This window comes from Budorcas taxicolor, chromosome X, assembly GCF_023091745.1.
Source record: "Budorcas taxicolor isolate Tak-1 chromosome X, Takin1.1, whole genome shotgun sequence".
NCBI lineage: Eukaryota > Metazoa > Chordata > Mammalia > Artiodactyla > Bovidae > Budorcas > Budorcas taxicolor.
Window position 1 is genome coordinate 91,029,204 of NC_068935.1, and position 20,328 is coordinate 91,049,531.

The 20,328-nt window shown below is 50.7% G+C and overlaps 1 protein-coding gene across 1 annotated transcript in view; it reads right to left on the minus strand.

The window, feature by feature from the left end:
* Positions 1–20,328, minus strand: part of IQSEC2 (IQ motif and Sec7 domain ArfGEF 2) — a 77,090-nt gene that overhangs the window by 2,636 nt on the left and 54,126 nt on the right. The window contains exons 4-15 of the mRNA XM_052662800.1: positions 16,793–17,054; positions 15,541–15,942; positions 12,242–13,137; positions 10,738–10,899; positions 9,954–10,076; positions 8,814–8,980; positions 5,900–6,039; positions 5,000–5,125; positions 3,115–3,214; positions 2,394–2,555; positions 683–856; positions 146–195 (exon numbers count right to left, since the gene is read on the minus strand). Coding sequence (XP_052518760.1) covers positions 146–195; positions 683–856; positions 2,394–2,555; positions 3,115–3,214; positions 5,000–5,125; positions 5,900–6,039; positions 8,814–8,980; positions 9,954–10,076; positions 10,738–10,899; positions 12,242–13,137; positions 15,541–15,942; positions 16,793–17,054 — 2,764 coding nt within the window. The remainder of the gene's footprint in view (positions 1–145; positions 196–682; positions 857–2,393; positions 2,556–3,114; positions 3,215–4,999; positions 5,126–5,899; positions 6,040–8,813; positions 8,981–9,953; positions 10,077–10,737; positions 10,900–12,241; positions 13,138–15,540; positions 15,943–16,792; positions 17,055–20,328) is intronic.

Sequence of the window (20,328 nt, forward strand, 5' to 3'; positions counted from 1 at the left end):
AGATTGAGAGAGTGGTTGGCTGGGAGAGGCAGCCGCAGGGTTCTCGGCAGGGAAGAGGGGAAAGCAACAGGTCCCCTCCTCCTCTGGGGCGCCAGGGTGGCAGGGCAGGGCTCATGCAGAGAGTGGGGCAGGAGCTGGCACTTACTTCGATGGTGCTGTCCAGCGATCCCACGCTGTTACGCCGCCCCCGCTTCCCTGCGCCCACAAGCAAGGAGCCCAGCGTCAGAGCAGCAACCCCCCCTCCCCACCCGGCTGGGCTCCAGAGCTGGGCACCAGGTCTGGGCCCCTCCCAGGGACAGACACCCCTATTCCCTTTCCCCCATTGGAGAGGGGGAGGTCGGGAGGAGGAGAGGTAGAGAAGGAGGAGTGAGAGGAGGAAAAGATGGAGGAGGAGGAAAGGTGGTGCCTGAGAGACAGAAGAGGAAAGAGAGGAGAGGTGGAGCAGCGAGAGAGAAGGGCTGAGACTGTGGCCCCATTCGCACTCCCTGGCCCAAACCCTGGGCTCCGCCTGTGCTGACCCAGCTCCCAGGTCCCCTGTGGCATGGCACCTAGGACTCTGGATGAAGGCAGGATGCGTGCATGTGTGGTGAGTGCAAGGAAGGCTGGCAGTCAGTGATAGGAAGCGAAGAGGACACCCAGTCCCACAGCGCCCCAGCCAGGGCAGGGGCCCCAGGAGACTTGCCTGCATCTGAGAGGTCTCGCAGGGAACTGCTGAGTGCACCCCGTTTGAGCCCATCGCCTGCCCCATAAGTGTCCTCCAGGCTGCTTCGGGCCAGTGTGCCATTCACCGAGTCCTTGGCCCCTCCGGGCTGTGAGGTGTTAGGCCGCATCATACCTTTCTGCTTTTCCAGCTCCGCTGGGTGGCGGTGGGGGAGACAGGGAGCAAAGGTCAGGGACAGGAGTGAGAGGCCAGCTGACTGACCCCAGCCCTCTATGGGCCTTCCCCTTCCTCACCTGCTCTGTCCTCAGGCCTCCTGCTTCGCCCCCTGCACAGCTGAACCTCAGATACATCTCCTCAGTGCTTCAGCGCCCAGCCCGTCTCGCACCATCTCCTCTGGCTCCTCTCCCCTTGCTTCTCCCTCCCCTGTCTGGTCTCCCAAACCACCCCCACCTTTCAAAACAGAGCTTTACGGTGGCCGCTGTGTTCCCAGGAGGGGCAGGAAGGCCCTTCGAACCTATGGCGAAGGACACTCATCCCAGAGCCCACTCCATTCTCAGATACCTTGCTCCAGAGCAGAGGGCTCCTGGAGGGACAGGAGTAGGAAACCAACGGAAATCAAATTCTCTATTATGTGCCAGCCGTGTGCCGGGTGCTATGCTTACTCAATCTCTCTCAATCCTTATACCAGTTCAGAGGTACGTATTAGCAGCCACAGAGAATCCGAGAAGTCACAGAGCTTGCCCAGGGCAAGTCTGGAAGTGAGGTTGCTGACATTCTGGAAGCAGGTCTGCCTGAGTCCAGAGTCCATGTTCTCCGGCCTTACACTCCCACCTCCCTGCGGAGGTCATGGAGACTTCTGTCGATCACCCATCCCTCCTCCTGGCATGCTCACCCTCTCTCTGAATGTCCCTAGGGTCTCAAGGATCTGGTGAGCTGAATGAATGACCTTGCCTTGCTGAAGAGAACAGAAGACCCCAGAACTGTGAAGGCCTCACTGAGGAGCTGTCCACCACATCTCTTTCTCTGTCTGTTTGTCTATCTGCCTGCCTTTCTCATTAACACCATATTACTTAACCTGGAGAAAAGAACTTAGAGGACATTGGGAGGAATGAGATGCAATCACTATTTTCTATTATATATGATCAGAATGACTTGATGTGGCCCCTAAAGGCCAGGAGGATGGGTCATCAGGACTCAGTTCAGGAACGAGAATGTGGGGAGAGCAAAGGAGAGGCTGGGAAGGGGAGTAACATCAGTTGGACACGAACAATATTCAACACTCATGTCCTGTGAACATGTAGGACACATCCTCTGCCTTATCTCATTGAATCTTCACAACTCTGTGCAGATTTCACCACCCCAATTTCATGTATGAAGAAACTGGGGCTCAGAGAGTCAGGTACCTTTCCCCAGTTTACCCAGATAATAAGTAGCATACCTGGCATCTGAAACTAGAGTCCTACCTCCAATACCCTGCTTCTTCTCCCTGCTGCCTTTCAATAGAAGGAAGTGCTGGCTCATAATTAGGGCTTGAAATAATAATGAGGTTGAGAGGTAATGAGCCTCTTGTCACTGAAGGTATTCAAGCAGAGGCTGAAGTGTTCCTGGAATGAGGGTAGGAAGTTTGGACAAGCTAACCCCCAACTCTTGAGTTTCTCAGAAGATAAGATTCTTAGTGTCTGCAAGGCAATGTATTAGGAGTCGGGGAAGGAGATGTGGCTGGGTTACTCACACTCCACACGGTATTTCTCCATCTCCTGCACCTCAGCGATGGATTCTCGGAGGTCAGATGTGAAGCGCAGCCGGTCCTGGAGGCTGGGGGCATTGAAGATGATGAGGACTTTGCGCTCCCCACCAGGTACTGCAGACAGCAACTTGATCCCAAACTGGTAATCTGTGGGGAAGGGGAAGGTCAGGCAACTCTGAGGCAAGGGGGCTCATATGTGAAATAATTTTTCTCATGTCCATCTCTGAACCCCGCCTCTTCTCTGCATGAGCATCATCAGTGGGCCCCCTTTGCTTCAAAGCCCCCAGACTCCTGGTAGTCATGGTACTCCCTATGCCCCAGGATGGAAAGCCAGGCTGAACTCTGGCTGTTCTCTAGAACCCCTTCCTTCACCTCTCTGGCACTACTCACAGTGCTTCTGCTGCCCAGAAGCCACCCATCAAAGCTCCTCTGGCTTAGTCATTCAATGTGTGGCGTGATCACCATCACTTAAGCCCATCAGAAAACATACATGCTGCAGTTCTCTGCAAGATTATGAGCTCCCCAGGGCACAGACCAAGTCATACTCCACCCTGGCCTGCCTTCCATCCTGGGACCAAGGAAGTGCTTTGGAGACCTCAGCCTTGTTGTAAAGGATTCCCCAAACTGGAGGCTGGTGTGGAGGAAGGATGAGCATGAGGGCCATGGCAAAGACTCTTGGGATGCTGGGATCCAAGAAGGGACTCACATGAATTCTGGAAGAGCTGCATCTGCATTTCCACGAGGGGAAAGGACTGACGGAAACTGTATGTCACCAAGATCTTCTTCTTCTGGAAAATTTTGGTGACCTTTCGCAGGGGTGGGAAAAAGACAAGAGGCAGGGTTTGGGGTGGGGAATTTCCCATGGCACCTATTGCTTGTTACTGCCTACCCCATACCCCCCATACCACCACTAACAGACATATACACACAAACACACATACCCACAAGTTGGGGAGAACTGAAGCTTGGTGGAGCAGAACAGGGGAGACGGGAGGAAAATGCAAGTTCCTGATATAATCATGATGTGCAACAGGCATTCACAATTTTTATAGGAACTAACTGAATGCTGCTCCCCCCAGGAAGCCTCTTCTAATACCGCACATAGAGTCCCCCTCCCACCATTTTCTGAGCTTCTAGAGTGCTAGCTCAGTGCCTTTCGCCATTAGGCTTGAGGAAAGTGCTATGAGTGTGTGATTGCTGGACTGGAAACACCAAGAGGAGTCTGGTTCTCGTCTATCTTGCCCACCTGGGCCAGACCCAGTGCACATTGGAAATCTTCAATAAACCAATGTGTAGAGTTAATGAGTCGTCTTCTCAACAACCCAAGGTCTTTATCAAGTACTCGGGTGTTCTAGACTCAGCTAACATGAGTTGGAAACATCTCAGACCATCTGCAAGTGGCATTTAAAAGCACATTATTTGATTTCAGGATGGTTACGGTACACACTTATGCACAGCATCTTTTTAGCCCTTTGGATTGTGAGAGAACAAGGACTGAGTCTCCCTCATCGCTGGGCGCCCAGTGCCCAGTATGGGGCTGGGCACCCACAGGTGTCAGTGCACGATGGATGGTGAAACATTTACTCAATACCCATGTGGGCGAGGCCCTCCTCTGGGTTAGGCTAGTCCACATCTGACGTGTTATTTCACCCCCATGACAACCCTGAGCTGGGGATTAGCTCCACTTCACAGAAGAGGAAATAAAACCTCAGAGAGGGCACCGGGGGAGCTTCATCTAAAGCAGCAGTTCTCAACTAGAGGTGACTTTGCCCCCTAGAGGACATTTTTAGTTTGAGTGCTACTGCTATCTAGTAGGTAGAAACCAGGGGTGCCGCTAAACATGCTACAACGCACAGGACAGCTCTCACACAGAGCATCCCACATCCACCCCAGATGTCAATAGTCCTGAGGCTGAGAGACCTGCTCTAAAAGAGAGAACATCAAGGGAGGACAGGTCACTGTCCTCAAACCCCTGAGGAGCTGTCTAAGAGTAGGGGGAGAACATTCATTCTCTGGGATCCCGAGGGTTGAGTCAAGATTATTGTAGGAAACCCATTGGGAGACAGATTCTAGCAGTCAGAGCTGTCTGAATAGAAAACTGGCTCCCTTGGAGGAAGGCAGCCTTCTTCGCCACACTCATGCAAGCAGAGGACCATGCGGGAATCTGGCTCTTGCCTGGGATAAGAGGTTGGACAGGACCCTGAAGTTTCCTTCCCATCTGCAGAGTCCTAAGAGTCCCAGTTCTAAAAGACATATGTCTACACTGGTGATAAGCTCAGTTTTAAGAATTACTTCAAGCATCCCAACCACCAACCTGCTGAGCTATTAAGGTGGGCGTGGACTTTTTCTACCACTTCCCAGATTGTAAGCCTGTTATCTGCCTTGGTCCTCACCTTTTCTGTCCGTCTGTGGCTGTCACTACCTCCAAATGGATCCTCCAAATGGTGAAGTAAAGGAGGGGCAGAGGCACCCAGATCACATGGCAGAGCTACTTACCCACCACACCTCCACCCACCAATGTTAATGGTTTATACCCCACCCAGAGTCCAAGCTCACCACTTCCCTCCTTCTCCTCCCCTCAATGCGCATACCACAAGGAGATCGTTGAAGAGGAAAACCTCCCGCTGATGCAACCCTAGCCTCTGTGGGCGGTTTGGATCTGGCACCTCATAGAGCTGGCAGCAGCAAACCAGTCGACGGTGAGGAAGAGATAGGACCTAAATAGGCATGAAGAAATAGGTGTCCGCAAGGCCAGCCCACCAGCTTCAGGCATCTTAACATTAACTGCAAGAGTAAGTTCACTTCTGGCATATATCACTGTCACTCTGATACAAGGAATCTAAGCAACTAAGCCTAGGCTTATCTTTGTCCCTGCAGCTCCCTCTGTCTGGAATGCTTTCCTTGCTCAGCTCCCTATAGCCACATTCTACCACTCCTCCAAACCCCAATTCCACTGTTCTCTTTTCCAAAAAGCCATTCCTAATCTCACTGGGCTGAAAATGACCTCTCCCTCCCATGTGCTCCCCCTAAATTAACCTAACTATAAGGTGGAGGTATTGAGTTTTTGTCTGACACCTCCCCACTCTGGTCTGCGCTTCCAAGGACAGAGACCATATCTTATTTGTACCTGTATCCCCAGTGCCAACTGAAATGCTAGGCTCAGTGGAAAGGCATCTGTAAATGTTTGTTGACTAAAAGACTAGAGTGTGTTTGTGGTTTCGGTCATCAGCTAACTATTATCTTGACTGCTCACTTGGGATGGACCAGCCAAACCAGAGGCAAGAAGCATTTAATATTTACACAGCATCCATGATGTGCCTTGCCATGCGCCAGATCCATTCCCACAGAGCATCCCACTCAAGCTGCCCCACCACTCCTGAGGAATGCATCACCACCCACTCCATTCGGCAGTTGAGGGGAGCCTGGGGCTCAGAGGGGCGTGGACTCACCTCCCCAACCTTGTCCCTTCTTCAGCCTCCCAAGGCACTTACCGGTTTCTTGCCTACAATCATGCGTTCCACAGCCTGCACCTGGGACACATGGTCATCGTTGGTCCGCAGTTCGCGTCCCTGGATGCGCTGGTAAATGCCCACTAGGAGGTCTCGGGGGATGTCTTCACCGTTGTCAACCCCTGGTGGAAGGAATACACAGGAATATATAGTATACATGTGGGGAGTGGGTGGCAAGGATTCTCCACAACCCTCCATACCCAGGCGTGGGCCGTAACGATGGCCAGGACTGGAGGGAACAGCCACCCTTGGTCCCTTGGCCAGGATCAGGCCAGCAGAGTCAGTTGCTTTCTTCCCCAGGACGGGAATTTTGTCTAACAACTCAGAGCACAGTGTGATTAAAACAATGACACTTTTTTTGGCCTTTCTAACTAACAAAAATAATGTTAAATGATAATATCCAGTGTTAGTAAGAGTTCATGGAAGCAGGCATATATACTAACATAACTGTTTTGGAGGGTAATTTGGCAAGCCTAACTATTCAGTGATTCCTCTTCTAGGAACCCACTGTAAGGAATTACTCAGAAATATGTGCAAAGATATATGTATAAGTGCAGCTTATGATAAAATTTTCAAACAATCTAAGTTCTAACAGCCAAGGAATACTGAAGTAAAGCTGAATATATTCATTTCATAAAATAATTTATAGCTGTTAAAAATTTGATATTTATTTTAAAAAATCATAAGAAAATTCCTACAGCAAGTGAAAAAAAAAGCAAGATAACAAATTGCTTGTACAACCTGTCTTAACTGTATAGTTACACTCGTTGCTGTCGTTTAGTCACTGCTGCTACTGCTGCTAAGTCGCTTCAGTCGTGTCCGACTCTGTGCGACCCCATAGACAGCAGCCCACCAGGCTCCCCCGTTCCTGGGATTCTCCAGGCAAGAACACCAGAGTGGGTTGCCATTTCCTTCTCCAGTGCATGAAAGTGAAAAGTGAAAGTGAAGTCGCTCAGTCGTTTCCGACTCTTAGCGACCCCATGGACTGCAGCCCACCAGGCTCCTCCACCCATGGGATTTTCCAGGCAAGAGTACTGGAGTGGGGTGCCATTGCCTTCTCCCTGTTTAGTCACTACGTCAAATAAATGGAGAGATATTCCATTTTCATGAATTGTTGTTGCTGTTACTGTTAATTCTCTAAGTTGTGTCTCATTCTTTCACAACCCCATGGACTGTAGCCCACCAGGTTCCTCTGTCCGTGGGGTTCTCCAAGCAAGAATACTGGAGTGTGTTGCCAGTTCCTTCTCCAGATGATCTTCCCAACTCAGTGATCAAACCTGAATCTCCTGCATTACAGGCAGATTCTTTTCCACTGAGCCACTGGGGGAGCCCATAGTTACATGTGCATAGGAAAAAAAGACTAGAATACACCAAAATATCAACCATGGTTGCCTCTAGGGGACAGAATTTTGGATGTTAAAATTTTTAATAACTTCTATATTTCTAAAATTTTTGGAATGAACAGGAATTCTCATTTGCTTATTTATTTAATAATTTGAGGGTGAAGATATACACATATACAATATATGTGTAATATACAATATGTGTACATATATAAATATATACATTGTACATATACAATATATGTGTACACATATAAAATATGTATACACACATACATATACACACATATATACATACACACAGACAAGGAGGGGAGAGGGAGAATGGATGAAATGAGTGAATGAACGAATGAATGACTAATGGCAGGATCCTGGCAGAGAGCTCCAGATGGCCTCTGGTCTGTCTAACTCCCTCCTTTGAAGTCTACCATCCTTCTGATTGTCTGCTGAGCAAAACCCACTCACTCCTCTACCAAAAATCTTCTGCTAAAAAAAATGTTTTCTCCTTAGGAAATGCCAAGCCTCCTCCTTGGACACCAGGTACTAAATGAACAGCCTTCGTCACACCGCCTTTTTACCTCAGCAATCAGACAGCTTAAGAGCCCAAAGATGCAAACCCCTAACAGTCAGCAAATCTGTCTTGTCTGTTTGTTTTTCCTCAATTATACTTTCCTCTTTCGTTTCTGTTTAAATAATCCTAACATCTGTGCCATTTCTAGTAGGCTGCTCTTTGGTGAGAGGCAGGGCTTGACATCAATACAATAAACCAAGAAAAAAAAGTCAAGGGGACACCTTTCATCTGGCACATCAAGGCCGCTGGAAACTGGTTCTAACTGACCTTCCTAACTAGATTGTCCGCCTCCTCTCGATTGTTCTCCAAACAACTTTGTTTTCCTACCTCTGTGCCTGTTATTCTTACTGCTAGGTAAGCCTCCTCTATCACTGTTTGGTCATATTATCCCTCTTCCCTGAGCTCTGAATATACTTTTGGCCTGTCTGACATCACAGTTTGTTTCCCATCTTGTGCTGGGTATCTGGTACTACAAGTCAGTTTCTCGCGCACAAACTGGGAGCCCTCTTGGGGCAGGGACTGTGGCAGATGCCCCTCCATGGTCCTTAGCACCTATCACCGGGACTGGCACACATGAGGCACTCAGTGTCAACTGCCTGGCTGGCTGATTGATGAATGAATAAATGAATGCTGAGTGGAGGAAAGGGCACCTAAAATAAATAAGTCTTTACGGGCAAACAAGGGAGGGAAACAGGGAGCGATGAGTGAATTAGCGTAAGTTCCATAAAAGTCATGGATTTTACCTCCCATTCAGGACCTCCTGTTTAGTCAATATTCAGTGTGGGAATGAATGGACAGACAAATGACCATTTGAGTGATTTAATAAGAAAATGCTGTGGGAACACCTAGCCTTGGCAGAAAGTGAGGTTAAATTTTCAGGGAGTAGATGTGATCTCCCTCTTCCTTCCCACCCCTGCCACCTGGCCCACTTTCCCTTCCCAGGTGAAAGACAGGAAAAGCTGATGGGAAGCTCTGGGGTCACCTCTCAGGTTCTTGATGAAGTCATCTAGTTTCATCTTGCGTTCAGCCTTGACGCTGGGACTGTACATGTCAGTATTGAGGAGGATGATGGCAAAAGCAAGGATGAAAATGGTGTCTGGATTCCGGAACTGGCGCACGAGGGCTGGGTTACACACACAGTACCGCTGGCTGCAGGGCAGGAGGGGTCAAGACCAGGGTCAGGCACCAGTAATTTCCACCTACCCACCATCCTCCCATCTGGGACCACCAATTCTCTCCTCCAAGACATACTCCCAAACCCTTTGGGTCTCTCCTCTTTCTTCAGACTTTCCTCAAGATTAGCATATAAAAATCACAACAGCTACCTTTCATGGAGCTTTGCCAGGGGATTTATGTATGTCATCTCCTGTAATCCCATCATAGTTTTGCAGCCCCATTTTACAGATGAAGTGACTGAAGCCCAAAGCAGCCTTCAGTGTCTAGGATAATAGAGCTGATAAATGGTGAAACCAGGGTGAAAATCCAGATCTTTCTGACTACAAAGCAAATCCTCCCATGTTAGATAACAAGTTCCCAGTAACTCTTCTATTTCTCTTCTAAATACCCCAAAGTGGTGGAGTCAGGGCTTACAACCAGGTCTGATGCCTGGTCCCTGCAGCATTCATGGAGGAAGATAATAGTTAAAGAGCATGGGTCATGGAATCAGACACATGAGTTGAAATTCTGGTTCCACTGCTTATTCACCATATGACTCTGGGCAAGTTACTCAGCCTCACTAAACTTCTGATTTCTCATCTGCAAAATGAGAATAATAAGAGAAGCACCTACCTCACCAGGTTGTTGGGAATATTCACTGAAATAATCATGTAAAGTGTCCAGCTCAGTAACCCAATCAATACCTGATGAGTATGGTATCCACTTAGGGAACATGAGTTGTTGTTGCTGATGCTGTTGTCACTTATTAGATGCCCATGTCCCAGATGCTAAGCTGGATACTTTAGGCACATTACCTCTGATCGTCCAACTGCCTTGCAATATAGGATTTATAATCTCCAGTTTCTAGTTCAGAAAGTATGAGGCTCAGAGAGATGACTCATAGACCCATCCTACACTGGCCCCCAAAGCAGAGAAAGGCAGCTTTAGTACTGGGAAGTGGGCACACCTGAAGGCTTCGATGAGTCGTTCCACTTTCTGGGCCTCACCCTGAACCCGGATGTGGGATTGGAACTTCCGGAGTGCGTCATCCAAATCCATGGAGGAGAAGTCCATTTCATCCACCACACAGCTGAGGAGCAGAGAAGGGGGTGTGGCACTCTCAATTCCTCTGCGAAGAACCTCTGACCCACCCTGACCTGCTCCAATGAACCAAATTCCCCACTGATAGACTTCCAAAATCTGAACCTGTGGCCCAAGCAAGTACTTATGAGGATGAAAGTGGAAGTCACTCAGTCATGTCTGACTCTTTGTGACCCCATGGACTATATATCCATGGAATTCTCCAGGCCAGAATACTGGAGTGGGTAGTTGTCCCCTTCTCCAGGGGATCTTCCCAACCCAAGGATCGAACCCAGGTCTCCCACACTGCAGGCAGATTCTTTACCAGCTGAGCTACCAGGGAAGCCCAAATGAGGATAGAATGTTTGAAATGGAACCCATCTCAGAAAATCCAGGCAAGACACATGGTTGCTAAGGGTCTGTTCCATCAACCCACTGATATCAGGGATGGGAAAACTGAGGCTCAAAGCAGGTCGTAGGACAATCATGCCTTGCCTGGGGCCACCCAGAAGACGTTAGGACTCTCCTCGCCAAGAGAGATCAGATCTCTTTAGGGTGGAGAGGTATGGGAGCAGGAAGGTCTATTCATCCTGTTTTGCAAAGTTTATCCCCCTCCTGCCCTCCTTTTCCAGGAACCCCTGGCCTAGTCTGCCCCAGCCTGGGGTCCTCACTCCAACACATCTCTGTTGAACTGCTTCTGCCGGTTCCCTAGGAATTCCCCTATCATCTGCCGGCTCAGGCCTTTCCGTTCCAGGATGAAGTGAGCCACTCCCACCGGCGTGTCTGACAGGAAGCCCCGCTCAATCAGATACTGGATACCCTTCTCTGGCTTCCTGCAGAAAGAGGGGAGGAAGATGAGATGACAATCCTCCTGGAACTCTGTCCCCTGCCCTGTATCTTGAGCTAATTTTGGGCCCAACCATGGCCTCAGAGGGCCAAGAAGGTCCACCCCCTTCATGTGGTCCACTCACTTCATGGTACACATAAGAAAACTGAGGCCCAAGGGAAAGAAGCCACTTTCCCATTTCACAAAGCTTCAAAAATTCCAAGGTATCTTCAACTCAACTTCCTCCTTCACTGGAGCCACATTCCAGTTGAAAGAAAATTAAGATCTCATGAGAGCCTGTTCTGTGCCAGGAGCTTTAATATTCTCCACAGGCACTGAGGAGTCCTGGGAGAAGGCCTGAGTTCCAGGCTAAGTCCTTCTCTCCGAGTCACAGACCCTCGGAGTAGGAAAGTAGTAAAAAGATTACTTTTTCCACATCCCACTCAGGAGGCACCACCAAGCCTCTGTGAGTGTCTCTATGGATCAGTTGCTCCCTGCTTTCCATATCTGGGTCTGAGCTACCCTGTATTCAGAGCCCCAGGGCCTTAGGACCTCATGAGGCTAGAATTTGGGAGACTTTGGTGCCACAGATGGAGTCTCAGATCCATTACTTACCATGTATGAATTGGAACAATTCCCTTTAGTTCTCCAAGCCTCAGTTCCTTCTCTATAAAATAGGGACACAACTACCCACCTTGCTGAGTTATCATGAGAACTAAATACAGATGGCCATGTTTAATAGGCTATAAAGATGTAAGGCATTTGTTTTCTAATCAAATGTCACACTCGCATTCCACTGCTAAGCACCTGGCCCAAGACCAGGTACCTAGAAAGAACTCAGTTCTGGTCACTGACTAGTCCAGCACAGCACCCTACCGCCAACAACCTCAAACATCCATACACTGCTAGTTAACTGATAGAGACACTGAAGCCCAAGGAAGGGACACACCTTGCTCAGAGCTACCCAGTGAGTCTGGCCCAAGTCTCCTGTTTCTGAGAGCAGGGTTCTTCATATACAACATTGGCTATCCCAAAGGGATAGCCTAACCAAAGAGGGAAGGTGGGAGACCCAAGGTTCAGAATCCATCCTATAGAGAGAGAACTAGGGCCAGAGAGGAAAGCATCTCACCCAAGACGACACAGTCAGAAGCAGAACCAGGACCACAACTGCCTCTCATGGGTGTAGGGGCAGCTTTCCATTCTTGTCACCCTATTGCCAATTCTGTTCCCTGAACAGCTAGAGAGAAATGCCATCCGCAAAATGGCGGCAGCAGGATCACTGCCTCCAGGAGTCTCAGTGCCTGCAGCAGGGTCGGTAGGGGCGACAAGGTGGGAATGGGAACACGTACTTATTGAACAGGTTGAGGCCAATTCGGTAGTGCCGCCTCTGCACCACATCGTTGTTGAAGGCTGGCGAGTCCCAGCTGTGCCTGGTCTCCCGCTGGTAGGTCTGCTTGCACAGGCCGGTGGCTGGAGGCTCCCTCAGGCTGTCCCGCGAAGAGGAGCCAGAGCTGCAGTTGATGGTCTCGTTGGAATTGCTGGAGCTCTCAAGGCTCTCGTTATCTCCACCATCAGAGTTCTCGCCTGCTGCCTCGCACTTCCCCAACCTCCGACCCCCAGCCACACCACTGGGCCCAGTGCCACTGTTGGGGGCTGGTGGTAGGGGCCCTGGCGGGGCTGGGGCTGGGCCCTCTGGGGCCGGGTAGTGGCGGTGTGGGATTGGGGCCCTGCCTGGTGGCCCCTTGTGCTTCAGGGTCCCATGGGGGCTACAGCCATCAGCCTCATACACGAGCTGACGGTGGACAGAGCCGCGATCTGAGCGGTCACTCAGGTCCACGGAGCTGTCACTGGGAGGTTCAATGGTAAGCAGGGGCAGGTGGGCAGCCCGCAGCCGGAAATCCCGACATTCCAAGCACCCAGGACCCCTGCGAGTGCCTTCCTCACGGCTACCATCTTCCCGGGACCCTGCTGGCACTGGTGGAGGAACTGGAGGGAGAGGGGCTGGTGCCCAGAACTCAGGTCTGCCCTGGGCAGGGGGCTCTGTGCTAGGCAGTCGTTCAGGGGATGGTGGGGGAACTGGGTCATCCAAGTAGAGGGGAAGGTCACTGAAGGATGTGGCCGAGCTGTCCTCTTGCTGTTCCTTTGACTCTCGCTTCTCCAGCTGGGCTGACCCTGGTTCCTCAGACATGGGCCCCGATGGGTGGCAGTTCAAGGCCTCGTCAATGGATTCAGCCAGAGACTTTACCTGAGGTGGAGGGGAAGGGGGAGGAGGGGAAAGGAGAAAAAGGAGGGAAAGATGAAGGACAGTGGGATGGTGAAAGGGTGGGAATGAGGGAGGGAGGGGAAGAAAAAGGGGCGGGGGGATCTTCCTGGTGGGGCAGCCAGAAAAGTGCTTCCCCTCCCCTACCTCCCCAGATTCTCTGCAGGACATAACTCCCAGGGAGCCATTGTGAGCTCACAGGAACTGGAACTTATGCCCACAAGTTCCCTTCTCAGACATCCCAATACCTTCTTCATGTCCATATAGACCCAAGCCAAATGCCGCCTCCTCACTAATCCCAAGCCACATTCCTGCCTCTGCCTTCCCTTAGGGTAAACCAAAACCCCAGCTGCCTCTGGGCTCCCGAAGCCCTCTGTCTGGTTCTCTTAGGAAATCCATGATATTTAGCCTCGAGAATCTGGACCGAAGCTGGCCTCACTCTGGTATCTAGCCTCCCAACTGGTCCCTAATGATCCCCACCTCCTGCTATTCACACCCTCATGTACCATAGTGTCCCAGGGTCGGTCTGTTGGACCGGCAGCATCTGGCAAATGTGATGGGATGTCACTTCTGAGATTAGGTTAGGAAAGACTGCAGCTTCTATCCTGAGTACTCTCACTCGCTTGCGCTCCCTCTCTCAGATCCCTCGCTCTGGGGGAAGCCACACTGTGAGCAGTCCTATAGAGAGGCCCATGTGGCAAGGCCCTGAATCCTCCTGCCAAGAGCCAAATGAGTGAGCTTGGAAGCAGACCCATCAGCCCCGGTCAAGCCTTTAGAGACTACAGTCCCACCCTATAACTTGATCACAGCCTCACGAGAGACCCTATGCGAGAGCCACCAGTCAAGCCACCCCAAGACTCCTGGCCCTCAGAAACTATATGGGATAATAACTGTTTGTTGTTTAAGCTCAGTCTTTACATTCAGTTTTAAGCTACTAAATTTTGGGATCATTTGTTATGCAGCAATAGATACTTCCCCATTAGACTTGAATAGCACTGAGAGGTGGGCCCAGGCCTGGTTCCTGAATCTCCCCACCAGACTATGAGGCCAGTACTTGAGGGATGGGTCCAGGCTGGGTTTCTCTCTTTTTAGCTCAGCTTGACACACTGATTGACACAGAAGAGGTGTTCAATGAAATGTGTCATATGAACGCGTAAATGAGTGATTTAGATCTTCTCTTTAATACTTCTTTCCTGTCTTCTACCTGCCTCCTCTCCCAACCCCATCACTAACTCCAGGGAAGCATGACCAAGCTTAGGGCAGGGCCAGATCACAGAGGTTAGAGCAGAATGATTTCTTCTCTTATACACTTTCATTTATTCATTCAACAATTTTTACCAAATATCTTTTTGGTTTTAGGAAGGAAACTAACATGAACTTAGCAATGCCATACACTAGGTGCTTTCAGATATATTATCGAGTTGAACTCAACCTTCCAAATAGCTCTAAAAAGATGGTTTTATCTTCATGTTATTGATCATGTTTCAGTGGAGTTAAACAGTTTACCCATGGTCACATAGCTGGGAAATGCCAGAACTGGGATTTGTACCTGATCAGCTGTGCTGACACACTCCAAGCCTAGAATGATCTCCCAGCACTATCACTGCCACTTACATTCCCACCCTTCCCTGCTTTTCCTGATGCAATGCTTATGCAAGAAACACCCTTCTGACTATCTCTAACTTGCTAACTCTTCGCTGCCTGCTAAGGCCCAGCTCCAGTGCTGTTTTCTCAAAGAAGCCTGCTCTCGTCCTCCCAGAAGAAAATTTCCTCTCCCTCCTCTGGGTTCCCACAGCACTATATGGGATCTCTTCTCACGGCTCTGAGCACACTCTTTCAGGAAACAGTCCTGTGCACATGTGCCTGCTATTTCCTGCTTGCTTGGGGAGATCCTTGAGAAAAAGAATCCTGGCCAATTCACCTGTCTCCCCCACAGCGCCCAGCACAGAGCCTGGTCCATGATCGTGTGGTGTAAGGGAAAGCTTTGGAACCAGACAGAGCTGAGTCCTGATCCAATTTGGAAAAGTCACTTCACCTCTCAGGGTTGTGGAGCCTCAATTTCCTCCTCTGTAAAACCAGGATAGCACCCCCAGTCTCGAAGGCCGTTTTGAGGCATATAGAGGACCTGATATAGAGTAGCAGCTGTTAGTTAGGCCTTGATATGATAGTGGCTCATGTTCCAGACTGAGAACTTGCTTGTTTGAACAATATAATTTTTCTCTTGCCAATCCTTTCTCATCACCCTCACAGTCCCTACTCAGATGGTAGCTATTTATTGTCCTCAAAACAACAACCTGTTGGGCAACTTCCTTGAAGTACAGGTAAAAGGTTGTAGTAGTAGCCAGAGCATGGAGATGGAGAGGAAAGGCCCTTTTCAGGGATGCTGACCTGTTTGGAGAAGGAGTCCTCAAGCTCCGTGATGTCGTTAGAAAACTCTCCAGATGTGGTGACGGAGCTTCCCCCACCATCGATGCCCCCTCCGCAGGAGCCGCCATATGGGAGCCCCCGTTCAAGCCGGTGGCTCCGGGCCCCAGCCATGGCACCCTCGTCCAGCGAGGCAGGCTTGCCCTCGAAGTACGCGGGGTTCTGTGCCTTCTCATATTCCTCAAAGGAGAACTGCATTCGCATGTTGGAAAGGATGATGCGACGGGACATGCGACTCTCTGAAGCTGAGCTGCGGAGCCGCTCAAAGTTCTTGTTCATGCGGTACTGGCGGAAGGCCGTCTGGATGGTCCTGGCGGCCCTGCGGCTCAGGAAGGAGCCCCCATACTTCCTCTCCAGCATTTCCACCTGGCAGGGGAAGGTGGAGGGGAACAAAGTCAGAAACTCACAACAGCCTCCTCATCTCCCTGGGCCTCAGCCGCACCACCAACCAAGTCATAGCTAACTGCTTACAGCTGCCTGGACGCACCAGGCTGGGGTCTGTGTGGTGTTCTCACTATAAAATCAGATAGCACATGTCACACGGGACTGAATTGTGGTTTTCTTTTTTTTTTATTTACAAAAAGTAGGTGTTCACTATTTAAAAAGAAAAGAAACAGAGAAGCTAAAACAGGAAAGAAAGGAAGACATAAATTGAAGGCAAGAAGGAGAAAGAGAAGAAGAGAGAGAAAGAGAGCGGAAGGAAGGGAAAAAGGGAAGGAGGGAAGGAAGGGAGGAAGGAAAGAAAGTTGCTTCACCTAAACTCCCAACACCTAGGCATAATCATAATTACATTTTGGGATATATCTTTCCAGTTTTTTTACTTCTGTACACAGTATTTTGTGCCCCCCTTTTGGCTAAACAATCTCTTGTGTGATACATGTGATGTACTGGAAAACAGTGTTGTGAATTTGTCAACTTACATGTGTGCTTCTCCCCTTCCACTTAGATTATTGAGGACTTGGCCTTTTATCTACACTTCTCCAGTGCCCAGCATGGAGCTCACTAAATGTTTGCTGAGTTAATATCAGACTCAGTGGATGGATGGTGAATGGGTCAGTGAGGTCCCAGCCAGGTGAAGGGTTCTTCTTCCATTCCAGTCTCACCATCCCTCCCTGGACACCACCTTTGAGCACCACATTCCAATCTCTCCCTTGGTCCTCTCACCCCCCCATCCCCGCCGGCACCCCCACCCCTGACCAGAGCATCTCTTGGGTACCTTCTTGTCCTGCAGGTCCGTGGAGAGTTCATAGCTGTCCGACAGGGCCTTTGAGCGCTTTATCTCCTCCTCCTCCTGCTTCCTCAGGGCAACACTGGCTGGCTGGAGGCGCGCCCGCTGAGCCCAGGGAAGGCCCACCCCAGCAGGGGGGCCCCCCATGTGGCTGCTGGTGGGGGGAAGCTGGCTCAGCCGGTAGGGGGGTTGGCTCCCAGGACTATCAACCGCTGTGCTCAGGTCACTGCCTGGGGCATCACCCTCCACACTGTGGGGATGAGATAAGATGAGCCAGGATGTGGGAACAGGAGACAGGCCTGCTGGGCCAGACTGAGAGTGGGTGGACCAGATCCCTTCCCACAGCACCATCCTCCCCAGCCTCCTCACAGATACAGAGACCCCAATACTTAAAGGCCAGAGGAGAGCCCTACCCCCAAAGTGTTCTTATTCCCCTCACAGTCCTATCCCTTCCCCTTCAGCCCTGTCCCCTCACAGCTCCATCCTCAAATGCCCTCTGCCCCCTCACAGACCCCCACCCCATCACACCTCCATCCTTTCAGACTCCTTTCCCTCCAGCCAGGTCTTCTCACTGTCTTGTCCCAAGTCCTACTCTACCCTTAGAGCCTGGTCCCTTCATGGCCAGGTCCCCTCACAGCTTTATCCTCAGACCCGTTTCCTTCCACTCCTACCCCTCAAGTTCCTTTTTCTAATCTTCTTAGCCCCTAACAGCTCTGTCCCCAAATCCCTCCTCCCCTGAGGAACCAGTTCCCTTATATCCCCACCCCTTCAGACCTCTTCCCCTCCCAGCCTGATTCCCAGCACCATCCCAGATTAGCTCCGTCCCTAGACCTGAGCCTATTCCTCTCCCCTGCTCACCCAGCCCTGCCCCAGACAGCCCCACCTCTGCCCCCAGAGGCCAGGCTCCAGGCCTGGCCAGTTTTCAGCGTTCCCTGGCTGCCAGGCTGAGGGCTCAGTGACAGTGGGAGGCGCCTCCCACCAGCATTCTCACAGGTAAAGAGCTGCCCTGCGGGGCAACTTCCTTTTTCTCCTCATGGCCTCCTCTGCTCAGCTTGGGGGAGGGGAACAAGGGCGAAGAGTGGTAGGAGCAGGGCACTGGGTCTTGCCCGCCCTGGTTACCCAGAGCTGTTGTTCTGCCAGACCTGCTCCCACGGTGCCATGGCAACCAGGCTGCCAGGGAACTCAGGTGGCGACAGAGCCCAGCGCCCTGAGCCCAGGCAGGCACGGTGAGAAGCCACAGAGATGGGAACAATGGAGGGGGTTTGGGAGGGGGGACAGGCAGGGAGAGGCATGGAGGGGGTTGTGGGGGGAATGGGTATGGCTGAGGCCCAGAGAGTGGTCTGGTTTGGGCAGGCACTGGACCTCTTGACCAGTGAAAGGGTTAAGGGGCCACTCCCTGGCCCCTACCTGACAGAGGGCAGGGCACAGGACCAGAATGGGGGGCAAGCTGGGGTGGGTATTGGGAGGCTCCCAGCCATTTCAGGAGTTTGAGCTACAGTGGTCTTGCCAGCCTGACAGAAGAACACTTTGGGCTGGGGGCTTAGGGGCTGGGGGCGGTGGGGTACAACGTTGGTGCTGGCTCAGCGCTAATGAGGGTTCCTGCCCTCTGCTCATCCCTGACCCTTCCAACTGTTAATCTTCAACACTGTCAGGAGCTAAGTGGAAACAGACTGAGCGGCTGCCCTGAACCCCAAATGCTCTCTCCTCCCGGACCTCTGGGGCCTGTGAAGTCCCCCTTCATGGGTCAGAGCCAGCCCAGTGCCCCCCCAGGCATCTAAGATGCACCTCTCTCCCCCTCAGGACTGCAGGATCCCACCCACCAGCGTCTCAAACCTCTCCCCTCTCAGCACATGCCTCCCAGTTTTGATCAACTTTGTTCACGAACCATCCATGGTTCCCACTTGCATTCCTCCAATTTAAAAGAGAGAGAGAGATAACCCAAGTCCTTGTTGTGGCATTTGAGGCTCCTCCAAGACACAGTAGCTAATGTTTTGTTGTTGTTCCATTGCTCAGTCGTGTCCAACTTTTTGCGATCCCATGGACTGCAGCACACCAGGCTTCCCTGTCCTTCACTATTTCCCAGACTTTGCTCAAACTCATTTTCATTGAGTCGGTGATGCCATCCAGCCATCTCATCCTCTGTTGTTTAGTAAGGCACTATTCTCGTGCTTAGTTGCTCAGTCTTGTCTGACTCTTTGTGACCCTATGGACTGTAGCCCGCCAGGCTCCTCTCTCCATGGGATTCTCCAGGCAAGTATACTGGAGTGGGTTGCCATTTCCTCCTCCAGGAGATCTTCCCCAGCCAGGGATCGAACCCAGGTCTCCCACATTGCAGGCAAATTCTTTACCGTCTGAGCCACCAAGGCTACTATTCTTACTGCTTCACACTTAATAACTTGCTTACTCTTCAAAACAACCCTATGAGGTAGGTATTATTAATCATCTTCATTTTATACATAAAAAAACTGAGGCCCAGAAAGGTTAATAACATATCTATGGTCACACAGCTATTAATGATAGAGTCAGGATTCAAATCCAGGCAGTCTGACTCCAGAATTCACACTCTTAAACATCAAGCCACACTGCAGAGTTGGCTACCAGCCCCCCACCCCATCCACTCTTCCCTCCAACCTTGCCCAAATCCTGTTTCTCCCCAATACTCCCATTGTCCTTTCCACCTTCCCAACTGCTCATACAGTACTTTCCACCTGGAATGCTGTCCCTATCATCTTCTGCCACCTGCAATCTGAGAACCCCCCCTACACACCCTAGTTCCATCAAAAGTTAGGTCATATGCCACCACTAAGAAGCCCTCCTGAAGCCTGCCTCCAGCCAGAAATGATGGCTGATCCTGTTCAGGGCTCCCACACACAGCACATGTCTGTCCTTCTTTTTATGTAGCAGGTTAGCTTTGGCAAAGCGTGACAGCTATTTGTGTTCCTGACTCCCAGAATCCCAGCACAGGAAGAGAGTTTGGTAATCTCCTTGCTAGGAGAGAGCACGAGGCCTGGAACAGAGTAGGTGCTCAGTAAAAGCTTCTAGAGGGAGGAAGTCAGTAAATGAGCTCTGGTGGCTGGGCTAATAAATCCTCTCACCTGATCTCTGACCTCAACTCCAGTCTCCTCTTCCCAATCCATTCTCCATTCTGTGGCTAGAGAGAGCTTTCCAAAGTAGAAATCTGACCATGTTGCTCCCCTAAAACCCTTCCATGGCTTCTTATAACTCATTCAACAAATGACAATTGAGCCTTTTCTACATGCCAGGAACAGCGCTAGGTGCTGGAAATATAATCATAAGCAAGACGTGTGAGTTTTGTTCCCTCAGGGAGGTGACATTCTAGTGGGAGAAGAAGACTATAAATATATACTATCATTTCAGGCAGGGAGAAGTGCTAGGAAGGAAAATACAGCAGGGTGATAAAAGGTGCTGTTTTAGATGTGGTAGTCAGAGAAGGGCTTTTTGAATAAATGGCTTATAATCAGAGAAGTGAGAGAGCGAGCTGTGTGGTTATCTGAGGAAAGAGC